Source organism: Helicoverpa armigera, chromosome 6 (assembly GCF_030705265.1).
Source record: "Helicoverpa armigera isolate CAAS_96S chromosome 6, ASM3070526v1, whole genome shotgun sequence".
Lineage (NCBI taxonomy): Eukaryota > Metazoa > Arthropoda > Insecta > Lepidoptera > Noctuidae > Helicoverpa > Helicoverpa armigera.
The window spans coordinates 6,559,897-6,585,711 of NC_087125.1; the positions used below are offsets into that span (position 1 = coordinate 6,559,897).

At 37.9% G+C, this 25,815-nt stretch overlaps 1 protein-coding gene across 7 annotated transcripts in view; it reads right to left on the reverse strand.

Annotated features, from left to right (window-relative positions):
* Positions 1–25,815, reverse strand: part of LOC126053490 (neural-cadherin) — a 254,021-nt gene that overhangs the window by 193,453 nt on the left and 34,753 nt on the right. For 5 of the 7 annotated variants that reach the window (XM_064035016.1, XM_064035017.1, XM_064035012.1 and 2 more), the window contains exons 3-13: positions 22,476–22,487; positions 21,411–21,712; positions 20,517–20,653; positions 18,837–19,053; positions 18,404–18,572; positions 17,028–17,878; positions 16,708–16,899; positions 14,614–14,804; positions 10,485–10,674; positions 9,717–9,899; positions 3,133–3,322 (exon numbers count right to left, since the gene is read on the reverse strand). In XM_064035016.1, coding sequence (XP_063891086.1) covers positions 3,133–3,322; positions 9,717–9,899; positions 10,485–10,674; positions 14,614–14,804; positions 16,708–16,899; positions 17,028–17,878; positions 18,404–18,572; positions 18,837–19,053; positions 20,517–20,653; positions 21,411–21,712; positions 22,476–22,487 — 2,634 coding nt within the window. Of the gene's footprint in view, positions 1–3,132; positions 3,323–9,716; positions 9,900–10,484; positions 10,675–14,613; positions 14,805–14,907; positions 15,099–16,707; positions 16,900–17,027; positions 17,879–18,403; positions 18,573–18,836; positions 19,054–20,516; positions 20,654–21,410; positions 21,713–22,475; positions 22,488–25,815 lie in introns of all 7 variants that reach the window. The other 2 variants (XM_064035013.1, XM_064035018.1) reach the window with 2 other exon arrangements.

Genomic DNA, 25,815 nt, shown 5'->3' on the forward strand with positions numbered 1-25,815 from the left:
TGGTAGTGCATGGAAACGCTCCATGTATTTTTTATGTACCTTATACTTAAACCGAATTACTTTATTCAAAAGATTAATGTTGTAAGTAAAATAAGGTTTCTTTATAAATAAACGTAATATTATTGGGTACATTACTAGATTCCACTTCGACATTTTCTGTACCGTTAATCAGAAGCGATAGTTTGTACGTGCCTACTACGTTCTAATACAAAAGTTATGACCTACAGAACGTTTCGGCTCTAAATAAGATATAAAGTGGACAGACAAAAGCCGCAACAAAAATGTATTGAGCTTTGAATAATAGAAATGTATGAAAACACATAAACTTTGCTGCGTGTACCATTTTATATTTTTTTATTAACGGAATTATTTATGTAGGCATTTCAGCATTTTACTAAGGTATAAAAATATAAAAGTGTGTGTGCTAAAAAAATATATTTGGACCGAGCTAGATAAATCTGAATAAAAAAGCATTCTACACTTTTAAACATTTAAAATATCCACGAGTCCCTATCGATCGTTCGTTATCAAAGTGATTTACAGATTTAGAGATATATCAAAAGCGCCAACTTTTTTATAAAACTAGTTTGCGTTTAGGAACCTGTGGGAATTTCAGATTTTTGTGTTGAATATTTTTGATTAATTGGTTGCAATTTATGGTGAGATGAGAAAATCGTTATCTTAAGGCACCTCGCGGTCCAGGCTGATCAGTATGCGCGTCGCGTGTGTAAATACCGCGCCACGTCTCACCACCACCAGCTGGCTGCAATATGCTGAAATTGGTACGTGGCCCGGAGACACAATATTCTAGCCCATTCCTAAATATCGACCTCACGTTACACCATTAACGATAATATAATCCATCTCACATTTCAGCAGTTACAACACGCACTATTTCATTGTACATAAATACTCCGAATTAGTATTCAGAGCGTGCGAACTAACACAACGCTGCGACTGAGAGCCGCTTACTTCAACATTTATTGCATCGCATGAATTCTATTGCAGATTATAGATGGAATACTAGAACTTAAAGCTAGCTATTGTCTCCCGGAGACGCTGATAGAGACGAGAAGCTTAAACAGATTACGGCCCCGAGCGACGTCTGATTATTCTAGTCCATGATTTACGATGACGCGATACGGCAACGCGACGCCAACACAACCTAATACACGTATTCCCTTGAAATGGACAATTTATAGTGTGCCACATGTCTACACAATCAATTTCTAACGAATCCTGGCGACAGGGTCAGGGAAACATTGTGAAATATGAGAGCCACGTGTCACCGCGTACCTACGTCGAAAAGGGTCCACTACGAACACAACACTACACAAGTACTCACGTCGGGCACTCGCCGAAGTTTCCACATTACGTATATTTACAAGAGAGAAAAAGACATTTAAATGCGGGTCGTGGCTGTGATTAGCCCAAGGTCCGGAGCGCCTGCCACCCTACGACCCTACATCTGCGCACGTGAATTGAACGATTCCTTCAGCTGCCGACGTTCCCGCACTGTGTTCCTTTTTCTAAGTCGTTTAGGATAATAAAATGACTTCCGAGGGACCTTACCTCGATATAGGCTCCGGATCCATTTTTAAATCTACATAATGCTTTATGATACACGGTCAGCTGATACGCATAAATTCATGATAGGCTCCCGGCTCACGCATTTATCGCGTATGCATTGTTAAGTAAATACCATTAACATATGGCGAGCCCGAATAAAATTCAAATAGCCTATGTTTTTATGACGTTGACCCGTATCCACAAATAAAAACTTTATACCGTAATATCCTGTCAACCTTTCGCCCCAAGTTCATAGGCGACAATATTTCCACTTCATTTGTGAGTCATGTGCGTATAAACTCCCGGGGTTCCGCACAATGACGCAATCTTTAAGTCGTAACAATGTACTGTTAGGACAACATTGTCCACTCTGACTCTAGAATCCCTTAAGTTTAGACAAGAAATTAATCAAATCAAGAACATCTATGTATGTACGTACTTACGTACTAATTTGTATAAAGATATAAAAATCATTCAAGTTATTTTCCTTCAATTTCCATTTATATTGAGTTATTTATTCGGAAGAGTGCCCAATAGTTTACCTACATAAATAAACATATTATTATTTAAGAGTAAAACTGTTTTCCTCATCTAAATAATCACGCTTAAGCTCGCTGACCGGTTCTTCAGATCAACAAATTATTTTCCTTTTATCGGTACCATAAAAAAATATTCTCCGTCTTTGCGCTTAAAATAAATCGAGATAGCTTCCTCCGTCTCATTATAATCCTTAAACTTTTTCCCCTCGGTTTGTTAGAATAAATAAAAATCGTTTTGGGTAAATCTGGAAGAAAAACCGGAGGGTTTCTTGGGACGCGTTTTAACTTTTGGCTACATTCTTAATAGCAACGTTAAGGCGATGTCCGCGCGTGTCTTTGTTAACAGTTGTTGTTCCGAATGTACGAACCTACTCACATTTTATTCGACATATAAACCGTAAAATAAAACGTATGTAAACCAACATGTCGATGTAGCCAGTGGCTGTATTTTTTGCAACGTCCATTTCGAATTCATTTAAATGCAACTCTTCGAGTAGATATATCTATCGTCGCAGTCCCCCAAGTGATCATCTCTCAGCCCCAGGCTGCGATTGAAAACATTGTGCCACTTGTAAATCATGGTTTTAACAGGGATCTTTCGACATAAATGGCCCCATTCCATTTATTAAAACGGAAGAAGCCTATTTCGGCGTCGCAAGCATTTAATCGGCTTAATTATTACAGCAATGGTTACAATTTTAGTATGATTTTTCAATTAACAAAATTCTTGTAAAATATTTTTATTCATCTGAGGAAATATTACAATAAATACCAAGAAGTTTGAACTTCTAGACTTCTTCTAGTTAGACGTCTGTATACTATTATTGTTACTCATAAGTTATCCTTTCCACATATCGCTCTTTCTCCGAAATGACTTACATAGCTTATTTGAGTTTCTTCCCTTAGGTAACCTAATTGTACGCTATTCCGCTCTTATTAACTTCAATTTAATATAGAGCTACGATATTAGCTACGCTCTCTAAGTTAATATAATGAGTCGTTATTTAATATAATGACAACATACCTGAGTTGGGCTGGTTGTCGGAGTTGGGCCGCGCCGAGGGTGCTCCGTCCCGGGCCTCCACCTCCAACGCGTACGCCCCCTGCTTCTCTCTGTCGAACACTACTTTCGTGAAGATCTCTCCCGTCTGCATACTGATTTCGAAGAAGTCCTTCCCCTCGTTCCGTGGCGAATCAACAATGTAGTAGTACACCTAAAAAGAACGAGTGATTTATTCATAAAATCCGATACATGTGCCGCATATCTTAAGATTTCCGGGTCCTTTGTTTACTTTCACAAACAGACCTAGTGAACCCTTCATAAAAACACGTCCGTACAGGCAAATTCGAAAATCCTTTCCACATGTGTACGTAATAAAACGTTACGCTGTCATGTCACCAACCCATATAGTTATATTACACACGGGGGTTATGACGAAACCCATTCACGGAATTACAGTTAAACTGTGTAATGTGGCGTTTCAATATCCGCAAATCTAATATAACTGGCCTTAAGGGGGTTTTACACAATTCGCTGTCACGTACATACACCTACATCAAGCGTAAAGCCGAATATTATTGTGGGAAAAATCTGAGACAGATTTCTGAGTCCTTCGAAATACCATGGTATTTGGTATAAAAAGTGTCAGTCGTCAACATATAGATTCGTTGGAGCCTGCCAACGTTACGTCTGACACGTGTCCAATTAGATTCCCTAGCATTTTATTTATGGAAAAAACAGGTGAAAATGATGTCAAACGAAAAAAATAAACGCCTGAAACGACTGTTGATTTCAATATGATTTGAAACATAAAAACTGTTCGGAAAACTCCGGCAGATAGAAGTTTTTTTTTTTGTTTGTTTATTTTAGAGAATAAAAATAAAAACGTTGGGGTTGTTTTGCGCTCTGTTTTAGAAATCTGTTTGAATTTTGCTTCGTTATCAAAAGTGATAGCGGAGCAATATTGAGTGTATATGTAACGTTAAAGACGTCTAGCTAACTGAGAGCTGGTGCAGTAACGGCATTACTTAGTTTAAATTATAGATAGATTTTAGCTCGGTGTAGGGAACTAACTGTCGAACAAGCCATTATGTATATACCAGCTATATTGTGCAGTGGAGTAGATGTTAAACGCAGACTTAGCTACCCTAATGACGAGTGTAATACATGCGAGGTCGAAACTGTAACGAAGCAGGCTATTACACTTTGAATGTCATATTACGAACTAAATGTGTGTTATACGTGTTAAATAACTATCAGGTACCCACATTTGCGTCCAAAATTGTTCTGGAATAGCATCGCACATTCGAGTCTTAGTTCGGATTTTCAATCGATAACTGCGTAGTATGTTTTGCTGATTATTTATAGACCTAAATAGCGGAGCAATATTTTATACACCGTCATTGGCTGCAGAAACTTTTAAATGTCTCAAAAACGACATTTAATATTCAAAAGCTGTTAAAAGGTCCTCTTTATTTCTTGGTAGCGAGTAAGGAATCATTCTGCGTGCAAGCGTTGTGGGTTAAGTAAATCAAGCTACCCTCCGATCCCGACAGGTGTTCTACGTTTACTGACAGATGAAACGTCTACGTTAACTGTTTCTCAAACTTAGTAATAACAGCCCCAACCCAATTACAGAATCAAATAACAGAATACTTAGTTACAATCGACCACTTTAGTGCAGGCTTTATTTTCTTAGAACTTTATTAAGATTAACTATCTAACCATGTTATTTTTCAACGCGAAAACACTCCTTAAAAACATTTTTCCTTATTAAAAGATCGCCTTGAAAATAGCTTAAAAGAGCACCGATTGGCTAAGGTTCCTAAGGGCACCTAATTCTTGATTTAAGTGGCCTGGTTAAATCCGAAAATAATGTACGCGGTCGCTTGTTAGAAATTGTGTCAATGAGATGACAAATATATACTCGGCTAATACTTATAATATCAGGATAATAACAATGAAACCTACGGGGAACTTTGAAGAAACTTAGATCAAATAAATGGGCAAAAAATAAAAAGTTATGAAGTTAGAAAGAAAGCAGCTTTAAGAGTTCGCTAACTCTTTCCGACAGCAACTTTAAGATATTTAGAAAGAAAATACATAGTAGGACCTCGTAAAACCCCCTGATTTATGGCGGTACAAATAGGCTAACCGTAAACACCCATTAAGAAAAGCAATTACTATTTAAGTATTTACAATAGAGGGAAAATTATGTCAATAACAAAACACTTTTCATTTTCTTGCCATTATAACCACTTCCCTTGAAATTAATTGAAAATTTTATCAAATTGCTGAATATTTACGGAGCCATTTTAAATGGCATTTAATAATGAGCAGAGGATTCCATTGCCAAATTTTCACAAAAAATTATTACAACGTAGCTTCTGTATCGAGCACAGTTTATGTACTCTTTAGTATCTACACAAATATTTTTATTCAGAACGACCTAAAAAGGATTTCTACGAACTTTTTGTTTTTGATGAACTCACTGCGTTGGAAATAAAATCAACTTAAATCCCATTAAAAAAAACGTTATTTTGTGCCTATTTTTCCTGTGAAACACAATTCACATTCACACATGACAGCGCAGTAGCGAAAACTTGCAAAGTACACACATATACTAAACGAAGGCAATGTATTTAATTATTCACGATTGCGCACCAATCCAAAGCGCAATCACAACGGTTGAAAATTGCATTTTTATTCCCTGGCGCTCACGAAAATTATAGGCACAGTAAATTGTTACAGTTGCATATTTGTGCGAAAATATATAACGTGCTGAGCGGCCGTGCCGTGTCTCTGCATGTTATCGTGGATTAATTAAAATTGTAGGTTCAAATATACTGAAATGCTTTACGCAGCGAACGCAAGCCAGTGGAGCACGTTTCATGGAGATAAATAAAGAATAACCGACATTATTATAAGCGAATATTGACGGCCGTTCGTCACTGTGAGGCGGGTACTGTTTATTTATAGCAGCGACCGGTCAACAATAAGCCACTTTACTGCCGCATAATTGTATAATGATCCTCGATTTAAAGGATTTGTGTAAAGGACGAAAACACAAAAGGTCATAAAATAAAACGCACGACAGTAAGTATCATGAGGCTTGGATGCTGATATACTTTAGTTTACGTAGTACATTTGACATTAAACTTACAAGCACCCAAACCCTGTCTTATCGTCGCTGTTAGGACGAAAGGTCAACACGGATTTTATGATACATAGCAAGTCACGCATCAGTAACTATGTATAATAAGTACCTACATAAATAAACCTTCAGTATATTCTGAAGCTGAAGTTCCATTAAACGCGTTGAATATTTGACTTTCCTGTAGAATAGAAGCCTTCTCATAAAAGTTTTAATACATTTATTATTTTGTTTCTAAGTATTACAGGAACGGAATATCTTGTGGTAACTTTGAATACTACATTTTTGAAACTCAAATGTGTTTTCTACCTCAGAATCGAAAACTGGAGAAAATTTTAATATTGTGGGTTTAACAAATATGGACCTATATTAGAGATGATAAAAGTGATTTTCGTTTGTAATTAAGTGCAGGAAGCTTATGGGAAGCTACTGTGATACATAATATATCGGTAGCTGGCTTCTGCTTACTGGCAACGTTTGTAACGCTAAAGGAGCTCTTCCTAAGCCGATTAAACAAGCAAATTGATTACACTCCGGTCTCCCTAATGCATACTATAGTATTTTCCGTAATCAATGCTATGTTTAGCGGAGTCAGTTAACAGTTGGTTATATATTTTTACATAACGTATTCAATGTACTTCTATTATAACTAACTTCCGTCAGTGGTTTCACCCGCGTCTCGTATGACCTACTTTGGACACCCGGATTAAAAGTATATCAACTATACACTTTTTCTATAAATAGTCTTGTGTATTATGAAGGCAATATTGGAAGACTTTTCAAACCGAATCGTAGTCAAAACCTTTCTAATCAAAAGCAATAGACGGTTTCCAGCAAAAAAAATGGCAAAAATCGAACCGTGGGAACACTGACTAATCCTTTACGTAGAAAGGGTGTGATGACAGGGGGATTCTACGACGAGACTTCCAGCGTACTCAGCTACAAACAGAGATATTAATGCCTGGTCCGATCTCTCCGGCTGCCTCAAGCGAGATGTGGCTGAATTTCAATATTTTACACATCAGAACGCCTTTTGGTTCAACTATCAAAGGACAGTGGGCAAAATGGCCCAAGTACTGTGTGGACTATCATTAGACTATTCTTTGGTGACGAAGCTGTAAACGTCAGACAAAGTTATCGCCGTTACTTTCACTAATTTATTTATCTAACTAGTGGTTTTCATTAGGGGGATTTGTCCATACTCTACGAGCTGAGCGTGGTTGTTGGTGAGCATGGGATATTTTAGGCTTCCGAGACGTTACTACCTACCTCCGAGCATGACATTTAATATCTAGCCAAGAATACCGAAAAGCAGTAGATGCCGGTTGCTGAAAACCGAGAAAAGTAACAAACTTTGGGGGCCTTTGTCCAGTTTGCATCGGATCAGATAGTTTTAGAAGCGGAATTCAAACTATCATTTTTATTCAGTAAACATATTGTGACCTAAAACATACGCATATTCAGTCAGAACATGCCTGATACAATAAAGTTACGAACAATGAACTCGTGTCTGACACAAAAATGTCGGTTCGTATAAACCAAAAACCATGAATACCAACTAAATGAAATAAAACTGGTTTATGGCGTAATAAACAATTTCTTTCCTTTCATGTTGAACAATAGCAATGTCAATGCAATACTATGTATAGCTATATGACTTAAGTATATGATATTGTAATATTATATATGATTTTGTATAAAGCGATCTTTTATGGTTACATATGTACCTAAGTGTACTTCTGTCCTAATATTATACAGAGGTAATGTTTGTGAATTTGTGTGTTGGTAGGGTTACCTTATCTCTATTTTATCCGGCTACGGAAGATAGGTTCTTGGAATCGGCGCGAAACAGCTAATTTGTATTTAATTTAATCACATAATTATGTAACAAGCTCCCTTTGAGGTTCGCTAATTAAATTTGCAAATCCTATTTATAAAAATACTTTGTCTCTTCTCAGAAAGTACGCCACTCAGCCTTTGTCTGTTTTTGACAGCGGACTTATACATCCAAGTGATCGCGTCGCACGTAGTAAGTAGTCCAAATTTTGTAGTCAGAATCTAGTACTATTCTAGTAACTTCTAACCCGTTTTAAGAAACGTATGGAAACCTGCATTGGAAAGTGAGAAAATATGGTCTGAGGTTATTCGGTGTCAATTCCGTATCTGATACGGAACTATATATTACGAAGGGAATTTTCTTCGATTCGGCCAGCTAGGTTTAAAGTTAGCGAGGTTAGCTTCTGCAGAAATACTTTTACGTGTAGGTACCTACCTAATCGGATCAGCCGAAAGATAAGCATATAATATGGTTCTCACATACTTGCAGTAAGTATAGGTATACTATTTATTTTCTTATGCAATTTCCTCTCTGAGGACAATGTTGAGAATATGTTAGGAAGTTTTCACACTAGCGGATTTTGTCACGCGTAGCTTTACTTTCTCGGTTTTGCTACGCGCTTTAGTACACATTCCAGAGCGGAAAAAATCTAAGTATCGCGTTGTTTTAGACGTCATCCTTTGTACAGGATTGTCAATTGTTTGCCACCGAGTTTTGCAACAACTGTGCCAACCGAGAGCTTGGCACAAAAAAAAAAGAGCGGAATATCCGCTAGTGTGAAGGCGCTCTCTCTCAAATCAAGGATTTCTAAAGTTTTGGTTACACACGTGTCGCTAGGTCATGAAGAGTAGGTACCTCAGCACGTGTATTTCAGGTCCATGTACTTATGTATTAGCTTCTGATTTCAAAGCTTTTCATAGTGCTTTAGGGTCAGAATGTCATGTTCACATTGACGAGTCTGTTCCTTTTATTCAATACTAACCGAATATTTTGCGAAGTAGACCGATAAATAAATCGATCACAAAAGCTTTTATTTTTGTCATGACATGACTTACGCCCTACGTCCGTGAAATAAAGTGAATGTGATATGATCGACAGTCACTTACTTGTAGCTACCTAGGTTTATAAATAAAACCTCAATTTTCGTGTTTCTACAGTACATATGTATATGTAGTAAAGGTAAAAATAGCTGTTATGTACAAATATACTGCGTGCATGAAACTTATCTTATTATAGGTTTGCCATAATTAGGTAAGTAACTGGAAACTGATATGAGACTTGATCAAAATTTTTGACTTTCCTCCGATAAGGCTGCCCTGTCTACTGACGGTTGCGGGAAGCAAGAAGGGAGAAAATAATCCAGTAGGTACGATTTTTTTTATTTCATACAATCATGTGCAATGTTATTTATTGCTTGATATCTCTGCGTTTTACAGGCCATCCTATATGGATATATCCATATGGACTGGGTACCGTGACATTAAGTTAAAAACATTAATCATACGAAGGTAGGTATAAAAGGTAGGTACTGTTTTCTGGAAGGGATCTGTTTTGGCGGTTTCTGTGTTTTTCACGACATATTTTTGACACTTTTTTATAATAATGATGAATTCTTACCTGATTGTTGGGGAAGGTGCCGTCCTTATCGATGGCGTTGACCTGCGTGACCTTGGTCCCGATGGGTTCTCCTTCCAGCACCGTCTCCTGCTCCCGCTCGGTGAACAGTGGAATCTCATCGTTCACGTCTTCAAGCATGATGTAGACCGTCGCTTCTGAAGCCAGTTGTTGGGCGCCGTTGTTCTAAATACAAAGATAAGAGTGAGTTTTTTGAATCAATATGGAAGCTACGGAGTTTCTGAGTCTAAACTGACTCAAGGAAGTATATGTCAGGAAGAACCAAAATGTAATTTTATTATTGTAATGAACTATAATGTTGTTCCTAAAATCAATACAATAGCTCGAGTTCGAACGATAGCTAGAACTACTCACTTTGGCAATCAACCGAGAAACAAAGGCAACATTGAAATTAAAAACTTTCAGCCAATTTCACCGAACCGTTCAACAATTATGTCCGTTAACAGAATAAATTACATTCAACGTTCTCCGAACTCGATATTACATCCGACCACAAAATTATGTTGTACCGGTACAACTGAGCAATATAGAAACAAACGAACCGAAAATGTGTTAACCTAACAAATATTTGAATAATAAATGCGAAATTTTCACTAAAACATTTAGTTCGCAATTTCACCCAAACGTAAAATTAAATTAAATAAGACTAAAAGCTATAAACCAATTTCATTACGTCGTAAAGGTTCAGTGCTTCGTTATTAAAACAACAGAGATATTTAATGCGGTAACATACAAACATTATAAGCTCACCTCGACTCGGATGGTAAGATTATATTCCTTAATACTCTCATAGTCGAGTGGATGATTAACTTTTATATCGGCCCATGTAAATCCGTTGTCGGCCCTTTGTTGTAAATAGAATGTGTGGAATTTGTTAGTCTGGGCCGTGGAGCCGGGCATCAGTCGGTAAAACACGGTCGGGTTGTTCTCAATACCCGAGCTGAAAATACAATACACGCTGTAACAACACTCTTACATATCAACTTTAATATCAAAGGTAGGGGAAAGTGGTATAAGATGGGGCCTTTAAGGAAAAGTGGCTGAAATACAAACAAAAAATTATTATACGAAATGGAAACTTTAATTGAGAAACAATCAGTCTTAGTTCTCTTATATTCTATCAACAATAACTCAAAAATTTAAATCTTCTTATGAAAAAAATTTTTTTTTTCAAAACTGTGCCTTTCTCCATCTTGCCCCCGCCAATGGGGCAAGATGGGGCTATGATTGTGGGGTGCATTAAATCAATCACTGTCGCCACAATCGGGACAAATATGTACCGCCTCATCATCATCGTCTTCAGCTCCTGCACATGGACAATGCGCCCATCTTCCACACCACTGACAAGTGATCTATCCTTCAGTAGATTGAGAATACAAACCCTGACAGTATTTAACATTCAGTATCCTCAGTGTCACTCTAAGATTCATCATTTTTTTTTTGGCTGGCTTTCTAGTTTTTTTATTGCTTTTCTTCTGTGTCTTCTTATTTTTCGTTTTCAGTTTGTTACTTCTTTGTCTTTCTTCTAGTTCAGCTTTGTATGGAGATTCCGTAAGTATGGTAGTTTGTACCCCATCATGCCCCAAACGACAATTTACCAAACTTTATTTTTTTGAGATTAGAAAACCAAAGCTACTCGATTAAAACATTGCTCATAAATTGGCAAAATATGTCAACTTTACGAAAAAAATACTTCGTCCGTCTTATTGTCACATATTTCACACAGTAACGTAGATCACTTAAACGAAATATTAGATAAAAAGTGTCAAAATCAATAAATTACTTACGAATTCTCAATGCACGCACTTTCTGCCATGATATGAATGCCACTGAATAACTTACTCAAAAGGCCATTAGATGACGTTAGTAGTAATTTCAAAGCATGTTTGGAACATTCTTTTTTTCGCAATCCCCATCTTACCCCACGACCCCATCTTATACCACTTTCCCCTACGGAACAAAAACATCTACTTTATGCACATGACGACACCAAATTGCAAATGTCATTACTTATTGATTCGAAACAAACAAAACTAAACAATGAATGCTTTATGGGGACATTGAGAAAATAAAAGTAATTACTAGATTTCTATGAAATTGTTGTTTAACATCAAAAAATATTAATGAGACAAAACAAAATAATAGCTGAAATTGGTAACTCAGTTACAGTTTGGTAAATTATAATTTTCTTGAGTAGGAAGTAATTAAACGACCATTGAATATAAAATGAATGTAAAAAAAACTAACAATGCAAAGAACTGTTCTGCGCAGAGAGATTTTGATTCAATAATATAATTTTGCACAACAGCAAAAAAATATTCGTAGGTAGGTAGTTTCCAAGTAATTTTAAAACAAAACTTCATCGGAATGACGCAAATAAAAGCATCCCAGGAATCCTAGGTTGCTTTATCCGACATTTTAGAGAAAATAGCTAAAGTTGGAAAACATTCATCTATTGAACTGCACAGGAATAAATTTGAAATATATATATTTTGTAAAATTTTCGTTATTTCCACGTATTTAGGATGAAATCGACACATGTTATATATGAAAAGTATGGATCTGACACATGTTAACAAAAATATGTTTAACAATACCTACGTATATTCGTATCCAATAACAATTCCATTCGAACACGTCATTGTTAACTAAACTACAAAGGTATTAATTGACACGCTAATTGATCAAAGCGTGATTAGACGTGAAATGCAATATTTGCAACAAACGACATACATAATATGTAGTTCATATAACTATAGGTCGGTACATAAATTAGTTCATATAAGCAACTATAGGTACATACATTAGTTGCAGCTCAACATTTACTACATAATAAAATGGAAACTGCCTATTTCAACGAACACTGAACAAAATGCAGTGTTTAGAGTAAAATTATGTACTTATTCATTTAAATCAACTTTGTGAAATTGTTTTTAACGTGGTGGTACGAGTTTAGCTGATTATAATTACCTACCTTTACCAAACTGTAACAGATTTACCTAAAAGCTTCTGCTCCTTATGAAACAATCGCATGTCAGGCGACAGTCTCAAAGGTAAAATATAATAAAATTTAGAATGGCTCTCATTCATGCCTCGATTTGAGGTGCATCATCGCTCAAGGCAAGGCGCTCGAGGCTGCCTCGACTTGAGGCGAACTTGTTAAATTAGTAAGGTGAGTTAGTAATGGTTTCGTCTCCGTGTATTATGTGAGTTTGAAATGTGTTGTTTAGGACGAACAGATAGACTAGAGATGTGAACCAAACTTGCCATCGACCAGCACTCAGTGATTGATGCACTATGATATTGAACTAATTGCATAACAGTTACATTATATAGTTAATAGCCCGTGGCACATAAGTGATGCACATACATTTATATATTTGAGTATAAATCAGTTTTCCCTAAGATACTTACTGCCTCGCTACATTTCGTTTTTATTATCCTAACGAAATGTCACTTATCCATGTCGAAATCAAAACAAATCTATTTGTTGGGAACGATAATACCTACTGGGTATAGGTATTATGAAAGCGGAAAATTCCCGGATAGAAAACACAGACAGTGTGAAAATATCTCTATCTAAATAATTGCCAAATAAATTATCCATTAACATAAGAAACTAACTAAGTTAACCAATGAGGTAAGGTTTAAGTAGAGCAAATGTATTTTTTTTAATGAAATTAATCGTCAGTTAGACTCAGACTTGACTAATATGGAATTTAAAACTATGTAGGATCCTATGACATTAGGTACCTTTTTCGTTGCGGTAAAAATAAGTCTATTTAATCTCTAAAGAAAACCCTAGTTCAACAACACCAAAATAAAAAGAAATCGTCAAGCACTATTTCAATCAATAGTAATGAAGTTTAGACAAATTAAAAATAAACGATTAACAACGACCTACATCGATCTACAAACTAAAACAATTTTAAAGTATCTTTGAACATGCTAAGTCGACCCGTACATAGTTATCTCGATATAAAAACTTCGATATTACTCATAATGCACTGATGCCTCAGCCTACATGCAATACGATACACAGACTTTAATTATTAGATACCCATTCGATACCTCTCACAATATTGTTCAAAACATCTATTATTATCACTAGCATCAAATTCGCGATAACTACATAGAACTGTGACCAAAAAGTACGGTTAATAAGTTTTTGTTATAATTTTAAGTTGGTTAAAAACAAAGTGTGAAACAATAGTGATGTTCTAATAGATATTCTTGAACAATGCAACAAAGTGTTCCCCGTTCCACGTAAGCAGTGAGCCCTTCTAAATGCACGCTGGTGAATCACGACAGTCCGTGTGTGCCATAACGATGCATTTGATGTTCACGGACAATGACAGTCACATCGTATTCTGATCACCAAGTGAGAGGCAAACGATACTGAAGTCGCGCGCGACGCACCACCGCACTGCATCATTCCGACTGTCTTACATTAACGCATGAGAATAACCCAACTTGTTCCAACTAAACCACATAAAGAACATGAAATTTTAAACTCATGCGACAATTCAGACAGTTCACCGTACGAAAGAGACAATTGCTGACGCTATTTCTTATGAATCAAAACATCAAAATACAATGAACATTTTAATTTCGATGTTTGGACTCAAAATCGACAGCGCCAACAAAAGACACCTTCTACGATTAGAAAATGTCGCACCCTCTGGATCACCCTACGACTTGCTTGTTATGATTGGCACGTGAGCCCGACTATTTTCGCGGAGCCCAATGTCAGCAATAACAAATGAAGCGCGGCAAGCCGAGGGCGCGACACCGGTCGTGCGGGGGCAGCGCGGCGTGCACGCGGCGTGCAGGTGACGGGGCTGCGTGCGGTGCCCGTGCCGAACAGTTACCCACGCACCTTGCTTTCACGGACACCACTTTGGCGCCCACGGGCAAATTCTCTCGAATGTAGATCGGGCCGTACACCGTGTGGTCCCACACGGGGGGATTGTTTGCGCGATCCACTACGTCTATCTGGACCTCCACGGTTCTGGACAAGGGCGGGAAACCCTTGTCTTGAGCCATAGCCTCCAACTTGTACGTTTCTCGCTATCGGGGAAAGAGTCGATGGAAACAGACAAAACCACGTCGTTAGTAGTGTTAAGTAGTGGAGGTGCGGCGGGCCCGGAGGCCCGCTGCGCCTTATACCAACCTGGCTTTCACACTGGTCACTACGGTACCCACTGTGACATTCTCTTTGATGTGAACGGGGCCATACGTGGTCATGTCCCAGATGGGGGGCTTATTGTTCCTGTCTACCACGTCTAATTCAACGTCCACGTCTGCGGAGGAGGGCGGGTCGCCTCTGTCGGAGGCGCGCACGCGCAGTCGGTACCTGTCCCGCTACAGATACACGGGTCAGAGGTCAGCGGGGAGAAACAAAACATAACACAACTCAAATATAAACACATAAGTACTCATCGCTAATAAACAATCAAAATAATTAACAAAAATAAACTGAAGTAATTATACGGTTCACTTCCACATTATTGGCTGTTTGCAAATGTTTTATTCCACAGTATAATGTGCTAATAAAGTAAAAGCTTACACTCATCGTCTCACATTCAGTAAGCCAAAAAAAATATAGAGGAATTAGGTTCTATGTAGAATATGGAATTGTAACATAATGTTCGGTCACGTCGTCTGCTCCCACTCACAGCACAGGCACTGTCGTACTTACAGTAGAGATCATTCCTCACTGTTGTAGCCAATATTAGATGGTGCAAGAAATAAATGGGAAATAAAAATGTTTATCATATCTTACAAGTTTCGTCTGTACAATAAGGAGAAAGACAAACTGTACATTATAGGTATTAGGTACTTTTTACAGTAATCAAACTAAACTAATCTTAAAAATTAAAAAAAAACGTAACGAAAAGCAGGCAAATGCATGCAGCTCTGCATACAAGACATGGCGGAAAGGTCAGGTTGTCATATGAATGGTTTGGTGACCTCTTAGTTACTACAACGAAACGACACTCATTGAAATGAATATATTACAAACGATGGACGTTACGTTAAACTGTACAAATTTGGAATCGCGAACGTTGCCCCTTTCACAGAAGGAATATGTCACAACTGGCCAGATGGCCAAACTGCCTTGCGGGCAATCTGACCATCTCAATTACAAACTAATATTATACAAATTATATTAATAGCACTGCTGCCCTGGAAAAAATCACAATTATCATGATATTACTATTGCACATGATGTTATATTGCATGAGTAGTCGTCTACAGCACTGCTCGCACGCGGCCGGGCTCGAACCGGCCGCCGCAGGAACTACCGCTCCGCAAAATAAAATCAGAGATTAGTAACAAAACATGTACATAATACATATAATACTGATAGGTATGTTAAAAGCGTAAGCTTCTCAAATCAATTAATCGATTAATTACAATAAAATAAACTTTGAAACTAGTTTGTGCGAAATATACAGAAGTGCTGTTACAGAAACTGTACATGTTTTAGAACTAAACATAGGTTTCAACGGTGAAATATTTACAGCAGTATCATTTCTGGTACAAGGTAAGTATTATACACAGGTTGTATTCATCTGTAAGATAGTTAATGCAAGACGGTGCTGCGGAAATAAATCTTAACGAAGATTTAGTGCGGAGCCGACGCTGGCGGCAACTCAAACTAATTGTGCTGCAAGAAGAACAAGCCCCCGACGGCCGCGGGCCCGCAGGCACCGCGCTGCCGTTCAATGGACAACTACTCCTCACAGCCAGGATTTACCCCCTCCACAGCAATTTACAGCAGCGGTTAATTTAGAACTATTTACAGTTAAATTAACTTAAAGTATGTGCCAATTGAATCCTAAGGCCTGTAGGTAGCACTCATCCACCAAACTTTGTAGTAAAGTTGATCCCTTTCATTCGTCAATCTTATCAAATGCTCTCACCACGTGATCAGTGTGAAATTATAGATAAGTTAAAGCATACTTACGTCGAGAGGCTTCTTTAACACGATCCAACCCGATTCGGGCTGGATCTCAAAATACTCAATATCGGCGGGGTTATACGGAGCGCTCAAAGTATAAACGATGGCGCCGTTATTATCGGCATCCTCATCAGATGCGGATACTCGCAATATATTCGTGCCTATACTGGCGTCTTGTTTTACGTTCTCCACATATTTCTGCAAGACACATTATAATGACAGTCAACAACCGCGATGGATCGCTGAAATTCATGCAAACAAGAATCTAGTTGTGATTTCATGCAATCTTGTGCTTAAACTACTGTTATGTACACTATAGTGCTTACTTGTCGGTCGAATAGTGGAGGGTTGTCGTTAACGTCGGTGATCTCAACGGTAAATGAGCAGACACCTTCTAGGGAAGGTTCACCTTGATCAGTTGCTTTTACCGTCACAGATACAAACTTGCCGTCATCACCTTCTCTGTCGAATACCTTGTTTGTTGATACCTCACCAGTTTCTTCGTCTACGGTGAATTTTGTGCCTTTCTGATTCGGCTGCTGAACTATTGAGTATTTCACTTGACCATTGACACCTTTATCTTCGTCAGTAGCGTGAACTTTTATAACAGGACTGCCATTAGGAGCTCCTTCTTCTACTTTTGGGAAATAGGTCGGACAATCTTTGAATATGGGTTTATTATCGTTGACGTCTGTAATAAACACGACAACGACAGCTGTGGAAGTGTGTATCGTAGCATCTCCGTTGACGCAACAGGCGCCGTCGTCCATAGCCGTCACATTGAGTTCGTACTTGTCTCTGTCGAGTGATATAGCCTTGTTGTGTAGTCGGATCACACCAGTGATTTCTTCGATTACGAATTGTCCTGAGCTCGTGCCGCCGCCGACGAAGCCAAATCTTACGTTGTCACCATCCTTGTCTGATGCGACGACAGTCGTCACGAGGGTATTGGGCCCAGCATTCTCATCGACGTTAGGAGTGTACACCTGTTGTGAGAATTTTGGCTCTTCATCGTTCTTGTTCTTGGTATAAACCCTGACGGTAGCTGTTCCAGTTTTTGCAGGTTCTCCCTTGTCTTTGGCTGTGACTACGAACTCATAGTACGCATTGTTGTTGTCAGCATCCAGTTGCTTGTTGTTTGTTATAATGCCATTGGAATCCACGCTGAAGTGGTCATCTGAAATAATAAGCAATTAATTTTATTATTAAATTCAATGTTATTCAACAATATACCCAAGTTCAAAGACCGATATATTTTGACTATATTATTATTGCCTACATAATTTGTAAAAACATGTTAATCACTACCTAATCCTAATAATACAGACAAACAACAGGAAACAAATTATAAACAATAGACTTAATGTTCCGCCCTGAAATTCGGCAGCGGCATAAAAAAGTAATAAGTTAATAAAGATATGTACTCAGTTTAAAATCTCACAGCACATATGTTCATAATAAATCCCTAACATACCGCAAAGTATCTATAAATCATATTTCCAAACCTATAATAGTGCGAAGCGCGAAATGTAAACAGGCCAACGACCTTTTGTTTGTAAACAGCGCCATCTAGCGACTCAGCGCATCTAACGTGACTTTACACAAAAGTACACCAGATGGCGTTAGGAGTAGCGCTAATAGCACGGGCTAATGGACTATGAGTGCTACGGGCAATCGTATTACGGGTAATTTTGTTCTTTACCTGAAACTAAGTATTCGATTTCGGCGTTCTTCCCCGAATCAGCGTCCATTGCTTTGACCTTGAGGATACTGGTGCCTAGTGGTATATCTTCATCCACGTTATGTGCTTGGTAGTCGGGCAGCTCGAACTTAGGCGCATTGTCGTTCACGTCGGTCACACGAATTGTAAGCTGGAAAAGGCAAATTAAATAAAATTATTGATAAGTCTTTACATAAAAATAACATTGCCGCCAAACTGCACATGCTGTAAAATGGTGGCGTATGGCGTAACATACCCAACTAAATGGTAACTAAATAAATAAAACTGCAATGGAGTCTAGACCATAAATTGTCATGTATGTGGTTCAATGACCGTTCTACTACTATCTTATATTTCACTTTTTTGATATTCCCTTCTACATTTCCCTTTTAAAAAAACAAGGCACTAAACATACCTCAACAGAAGTAGAGAATCCTCCTGAATCTTCGGTTGCCGTCACCACGAGTGAGTATACGTGGGGTTGTCGCAGGTCTTCAAAGTCCAGTTCTTTAGCCAGCTTTACTATGCCCGATGTTGGGCCAATGTTGAAGGTGCCGGCTCCCTGGCCCTGCGCCTTTAGGGTGTAGCGGATCTCCCGATCAGCAAACGACTTCGCCTTTACTGATATTATGCTGGAATAGAGGAAATATGGAACTTAGTGGGATGTTATTGAAGGTAGGTAAGTAATAACAGACTATCAAAGTAAATTACTGGCTTGGTGCACGTTGATAAAACCTATCCCATGTTGGCACCTACTTTGTCATGTTGCAATTTAAGGCCTTAGCTAGTTTCGTCAAATTAGAACAATAAGAAAGGCGCGAGAAGCAGCTAGTTTTGCTAAAATACATAAACACTAGATATTTTCAAGCAATCAAGATCAAAAGCGCATTTTGTTTGTATTTTTGATTGTAAGTATCTATATCTTCGTGCTACCGATACTCCTGCTACTGGGTTTCCTAATATCAAATTCAATGCGACAACAGAACCGCATAACAATTAACATAAAACGGCCGAATAATTAAGTAATAAAACCCGTAGTTTGTTTATTTCAATCATATTGCGAGATAAACATCGTAATAGCTGACCTAGTTTCGGTCATGAGCGAACATATGGCTAGTGAAATTTCCAACAATTGAATGTGTCACTACATGAACACACTATTCATTTGTGAAGAATCAAAGATCAACATGTGTTGTACAATGAAATGGCGAATCTACCGCATGTTCGTGATTCAGGAGACAAATGAAAGTGTCGAACAGTTGCGTATCGAACAACTGCGTTTACAATTGTCTAAACCTACATACTTATACTTAGATTTGTTTTGCAATGATAGTTACTTCAAAACAATAGAAAACAGACATTTCAATAAAAATGTTTCTCTCAGCAAAAACAGGGTTGTAAATAAAAACGTTGTTTATATCAATAACTCCGTCTATAAGAAAAGACAAAACAATTCGTCGAAATTCGTCTACAACCAAGGTCAAGTATTTATTATGGCTCACAACAGTCATAACTTACATATAATGGAAAAACATAATAAACAAATACAAAAGATTTGTTCTCGGTAAAGTGTGACTACCGAATGTGGCCTATAAATCTCGTCTTAATATTCATATATCACCTTTCTTATCCAGGATTATACATATTTATAGAATAAGTTTTAGTACATAAATAAAGCGACCGAGAGGGAGACCAAGGAAACGGTAAAGAGTTGACTAGGACATTCCCCGGGGACTGGACACAAACAGCTAACGATAGGGAAAGACAGAAAGCTACGGGGGAGGCCTTTGCCCAGCAGTGTAAAAAAGATAAAAAGTCATTAATTAAATGTAGACTGAAAATCAGCACGCTTTTTGAAGGTCTTTACAAAAGACAGCCTCCAAAACGCCCGCCCTTCACCACTTCATATGTGTATTTTGCTGGGAAGAAGATGGTTTCGGGATGGTTACGAAAGACATCATAATATGATCAGATTGAATAACAAACATAGATATCAGAATAGGGCGTGCTTCACCAAAAGTCCAAGAAGTCAAATGTTCATACAAAACACTTGGAAGTAATGAATAATGATGATGAATTGCAAAGTAATACTTACTCAGAGTCTTTCTTTTGGTTCTCAGCGATTTCGGCTTCGTAGCTTGGCAGGTAGAATTGAGGGGCACGCTTGCCACCTACAATGCTGAGTCGTTCCTCGGGCGTGGATTGGAACCTTCTTTCGTCCACACGGCCATTCTGAAATCGGTTTTCATTACAATTAGACTACTATAGATAAATATGTAGAATCACCCTTACAATGAAGAATGATCTAGGTGCGACATTTCGAACAACTGCCCTACGTATATAACCCCCTTCCCAAAGATGTTTTAATCTAACTGAGCTCACGTGCTAGACCTAGGTTTAATAGGATCCTAAACTTTATAAAAATTAATGTCAAGGGGTGTTTTCAATAATTATAATCTGAAAAGTAGAGACTTTAACTTTCTTGTCTAATGAAAAAAAAAATATTGCCATCCATAAATTAATTTGATTCCGTCCAGAAATCAAACTTCAAAGAGATGGAAAAAACCCCATAAAGTGGCGAGAGCATGACTCATAAAATGCTCTGTCATGTGCATAAAATATCAAATTACTTAATTAGGTCAAGCGTGGTTTCTTTCTGCGAAGTTGCCGCAATAAAGTCTGACTGCACATCGCAACATTTTATTATGATACATTCATTTTCCTTCATAATATTTCATGCCCATACATGAGGAAAACAAAGAAAATTACTACAGTACAAAGACTTCAATTAATAAGTAAAAATATTTCTACAGCTAAATGCAATTCGAAGTTATTAACCACCAGAAAACAAGAGGATCATCAGTCCATTTAAATTTTAATGAGGCCCACAACATTATTGCGCAAATTAATTGGATTTAATACAATGACCGATGCTTCTCCAATAAGTTTTAATTAATGGATTGCCTGTATGAAATATCTCATTACTGACCTGGTCCTCAGCCTTCACATATAAAACATATTCCATGTCGAGCTGGAACGGGTCGGTTCCTCTTGTTCGTACCACGCCTGATCGCTCATCAACCTCAAACCGTCCACCAGTTCTGTCTCTGACGATGAAGTAGTGGATATTGTGGTCTGTATCAGGATCCCTGGCTTGGAGAGTGAAGACTGGTGTGTTGGGAGCAGCATTAAGTTGCACCACCGTCTGCATCGGCAGAGGCCGGTTGATGAAGTAAGGTGGCTCATCATTCACGTCTTTCACGTGGATTATCACTCGCTGGTTGTCAGTATCTGAAAAACCATAACCCTTATGTTAAACAGATTCCACAGAATACGCATTAACAAGTCAATTAGTCAAGTCCTATTTGTTTGAAGACCTCTTGGCAAAACTATCAAATTATTAAGCTATCCGAAGTGTACTTGAGGGTAATAAACCGCAGGAATTAATTAAGCACGCGAATGTGAAATGGGTGTTAGTTTCCAGCGGAATTTAGGACTCGCTCTCTTCGTGAAAATCATCATGCATTTTGCACGTGGAATACAGACATTTCCTGCTTAATCCTGTTAAAATATGGGCATACATTATATTATATGCATGAATCAACGCAGGCCTTTTCATTTTGAAGGAAAAAATGTGTTGTTAAGAGGGTATTGTGGAGTTCTGCGCAAAAGCGCTTGATAAACGGTTAGTGCGGGATGCTGCAGTCGGTACGCCAGCGGCTGTGTATGCAAGGATAGTGCAGTTTTTATCTCGTTGTGTAGGGGACGATTCAGTAGTTTACACGGCACAGGCAGAGAATCCGCTTATCACGTCGCCAGGAACGTTTTCACGCGGTTTGGAGCGAGATTCAGTTTGTGATTTTATAACAGTGTGGACTGCGGTATCTATGTAGTTATGCTTTTATCGTTTGCCAGATATTTAAACAGGATAACAATACATAAATACATGTTTCAATATTGAAGAGATTCAATTTTTGAAAATTTAAGTTATAACAGGAAAATTACATAATATTGTAAACTTAAATAAATACAAATAATAATTGTTAATACTTACATTTGAGCGCAACTGTTAGGTTAGCATGAAAAATAAAAAGAATAACACATTAGTGACCATCACCTTAAGTTTAATAGACCCACATAGGTATTTAAAGTAAAACTACAAAGATTGATTAGATAAAGAAGAAGAATTGAAAAAGAATCGCCACTTCACACTTCTTGAATAAAACTTGGATGCTCAATCAAACCAACTTTTCAATGACATACGCTACTACTCGATGTTACTACCATCGTAGTAGGAAACTAGTATTTAGTAATCTATGCTACCACTTTTACGATTTCTATGACGACAACTTGTTGGGTTGTAGGTAGGTACATATTTATTTAAAGAGATTTATAAATATGTCGCGATTCACGTAAAAGTACATTACACAATCACACAACGGATTTTAAACTACTCCTACAATTTGGTACCGACCTCTTGCAATTTATGTAATAAAACAAAAAGAGTAGAGTAGGGTTGTAAGGGCCGCTTCAGCTTCAGAATACAAACAGCGCATTATTATCAAACATTGGCTCTAATACTGCTGTAGGCATGCGGTATCCTTTTTGTCCGATGGGATTCTCCCAAATCCTCGGTATAAATCCGCAGTTTGCTGTAATCCCATTCCCCGGCTTCACTCGGGTATAGTTTCACACACAACTAAACATAACCAGTGTATTGACCCTAAGCGCCTTATTAAAATGGTATTTTCTTGTCCTTTGCATTGTATTTTTTTTACACTCGAGTGCAAATAAATCAGGGACAGTCATGATATCGCCGAGATGCGTGTAATTTTTATCAAGTACGTATTTGCAAAACATTTTTGAAATTACAAATTTCTAGGTGTTTATGCTAAGTTAATACCCAGCTCCTGTTTTACATTATTATCTTAATAGGCAGGTAATACCATTATTTTATACATATTAAATTCACTACCCTCCACCTACACGGTGACCTTTTATATTTTGAGTAGGTGTCTATATTTTTGGTGTAGGTAAGTACACAGAATTAGGGAAACGATGTAGATATCGAACTCGTAACAATAATGAAATTTATATCAACTTCGTCATATGTTTTATTTGATAAATTCCTCGGGACTTATGTTATTTTATTACGTATAATGTTTCACAGGAAAATTTCGTCTTTATGTAATTGTGACCTTTGAGAATTATCTAATTTGATGTTCAATATTTTTTATGGTCTGGGTACACGTTACATACATATTATAGGCAGTCGCAGTACCAACCGACTACTTAGATATCGTTTTAGTATGATATTTTCGCATACGTTATTTATAACTATCCCTATTCACACAGGTAATTCTAATGCAATTTATTGACACGAAAGCAAACAAATGCACAAAGTATTACAAAACAAACATTGAATTTGATGTTTGCGACTGACCCAAAATTAATGCACTCAAGAGCAATCATTGTACCAAACGACATCCTAGTGCACAACAAACAAATAACAATCACCTAACGCCTATTATGTTAACTACAACGAACTATTATACAATTCCATATAACAAGGCGGTAAAGGAAACAAAACAGAATCACATAATTTAAGTAACTCTTGACAACAGGAGGGAATAACCAAGTAAGGACGTTTGTAGAGCTCCCCACAAACACTGGAGCAATGCCAAATATCTGAAGCATATGTACCTAGTATTCGAAAGTATTGATATATAGCTTGGTGGTATTTGTTTTGAATGTGTGCCACCTCAAATCTATTCGCTTTTTATTTACTCTCCAAACGCGCGCCTCCGAGCAGACGAGCCAATACTGTGTTTGACTTGTTTGACCGCCACTACATTTACCTTCGCCGAATAAACAAGGCTATTGTCACGAGAATACACGCTTAACATAACTTAATGGTATTTCCTTCCTTACCAGAAATTACCATCTTAAGTAATCGAAGACGTTCTTAACGGTAAGTGTCTGAAACTTCGGATCAACCTCCGTTGACCCTACCCTAGGGGTTGAACTGAAGTCTTGGCGTCTTGCCAATCGCTGATAATAACAGCCCATGCCAAGATAAAAACCGCTTTTCATAAGACGGTTTTGTCAATCTAAAAGTAATACGATTCGACCAGGAAACCGTAACAATTCAGAATTTTACAACGTCCACACTGTCAATTTAGCTTTCAATTGCGTTCACTCGTGGTAGTCACGACTGAAATAATATCGAACATTCAATTTTCATTCCTTGATTGTTGAGAGAACAGAGGCATAAATGACAGTCGTCGGAAACCGTGAAATATAGCAGGTTTTAACACGGCGTGCAGGTGTGGGGCGGGGGTAGGCGAGCAGGTGGTGGGGTGGCGCCCCAGCCTCGGCGCCGCCAGCCACGCACCGCGCATGCGTACACTACGCCGGCGTGTTTTCCTCGTGACCATGCACAACTCGGCTACAACTCAACTCTCAGTCTACACTACTTTGCAACGGCGAACTTCTTTCATAACAATACCCCGCAACTGCTACTACACTGTAAATTAAGTATCGGAGAATGAAGTCAAACCAATGTAAGCTACCATAGCAACCAAACCTACATATACTCTTTTGAAACATTATGGTACTGCTATCGATATATTATCCAATTTGAATGGAAGGTTCATGCCTAAAGTGCGGATCGATTTAATATACTAAGTACACTTTTATCAAAGCTGTCGAATCAGTGAGCAGTCTACAAACATAGAGTAGGAATGCGCATGCAAAGTGGGTATTACTTGTAAAGCGCTCAATACGAGCGCAACTGCACGAACCAGACAATGAACCGCTGAAACTTTAATAAGCTGAACGAGGTGTGACTGCCTGTAGTAATGACAACCTTGATCTACGTTCAGTATTATTTCATTGTCTGCCGGATGACTCTATTTTAGCGCTCATTCTAAAACTAGAATTTTAACGCCATCGTCGCAACGGGAATTTGATATGCAAAATGGATTTCGATCAATGTTTTTTCTATTTGAAAACAATCACGCATGTTTTTGCGACGCCAAAATATGTTTCAGCGAAGCTTAATCCCGGATTTATATATTGGGTTTTTGGGATTTAATATTGTAATGTGGGTTTTAATTGAAATACTGTTAGCTAGGCCGTACAAATTGTTTCTATGCTCGGTATTATTGATGACATGTTGATGTAGCCACTCGAGCACTAGACAAATTCAAGCCACTTAAAGCGAGCCTCAGTTTAAAGCTTCGATAGTAAATCGAGACAATGCTTGAGCCAATTGAGAGTACGATACTCACAAGTCAATTGAGATAAACAAGCCACACGTATTAGATAGTTGAAGCAACCCATATTTATTGACTCGTACTTCACAAAGTCCTCCTCAGAAAAATCCAATACTT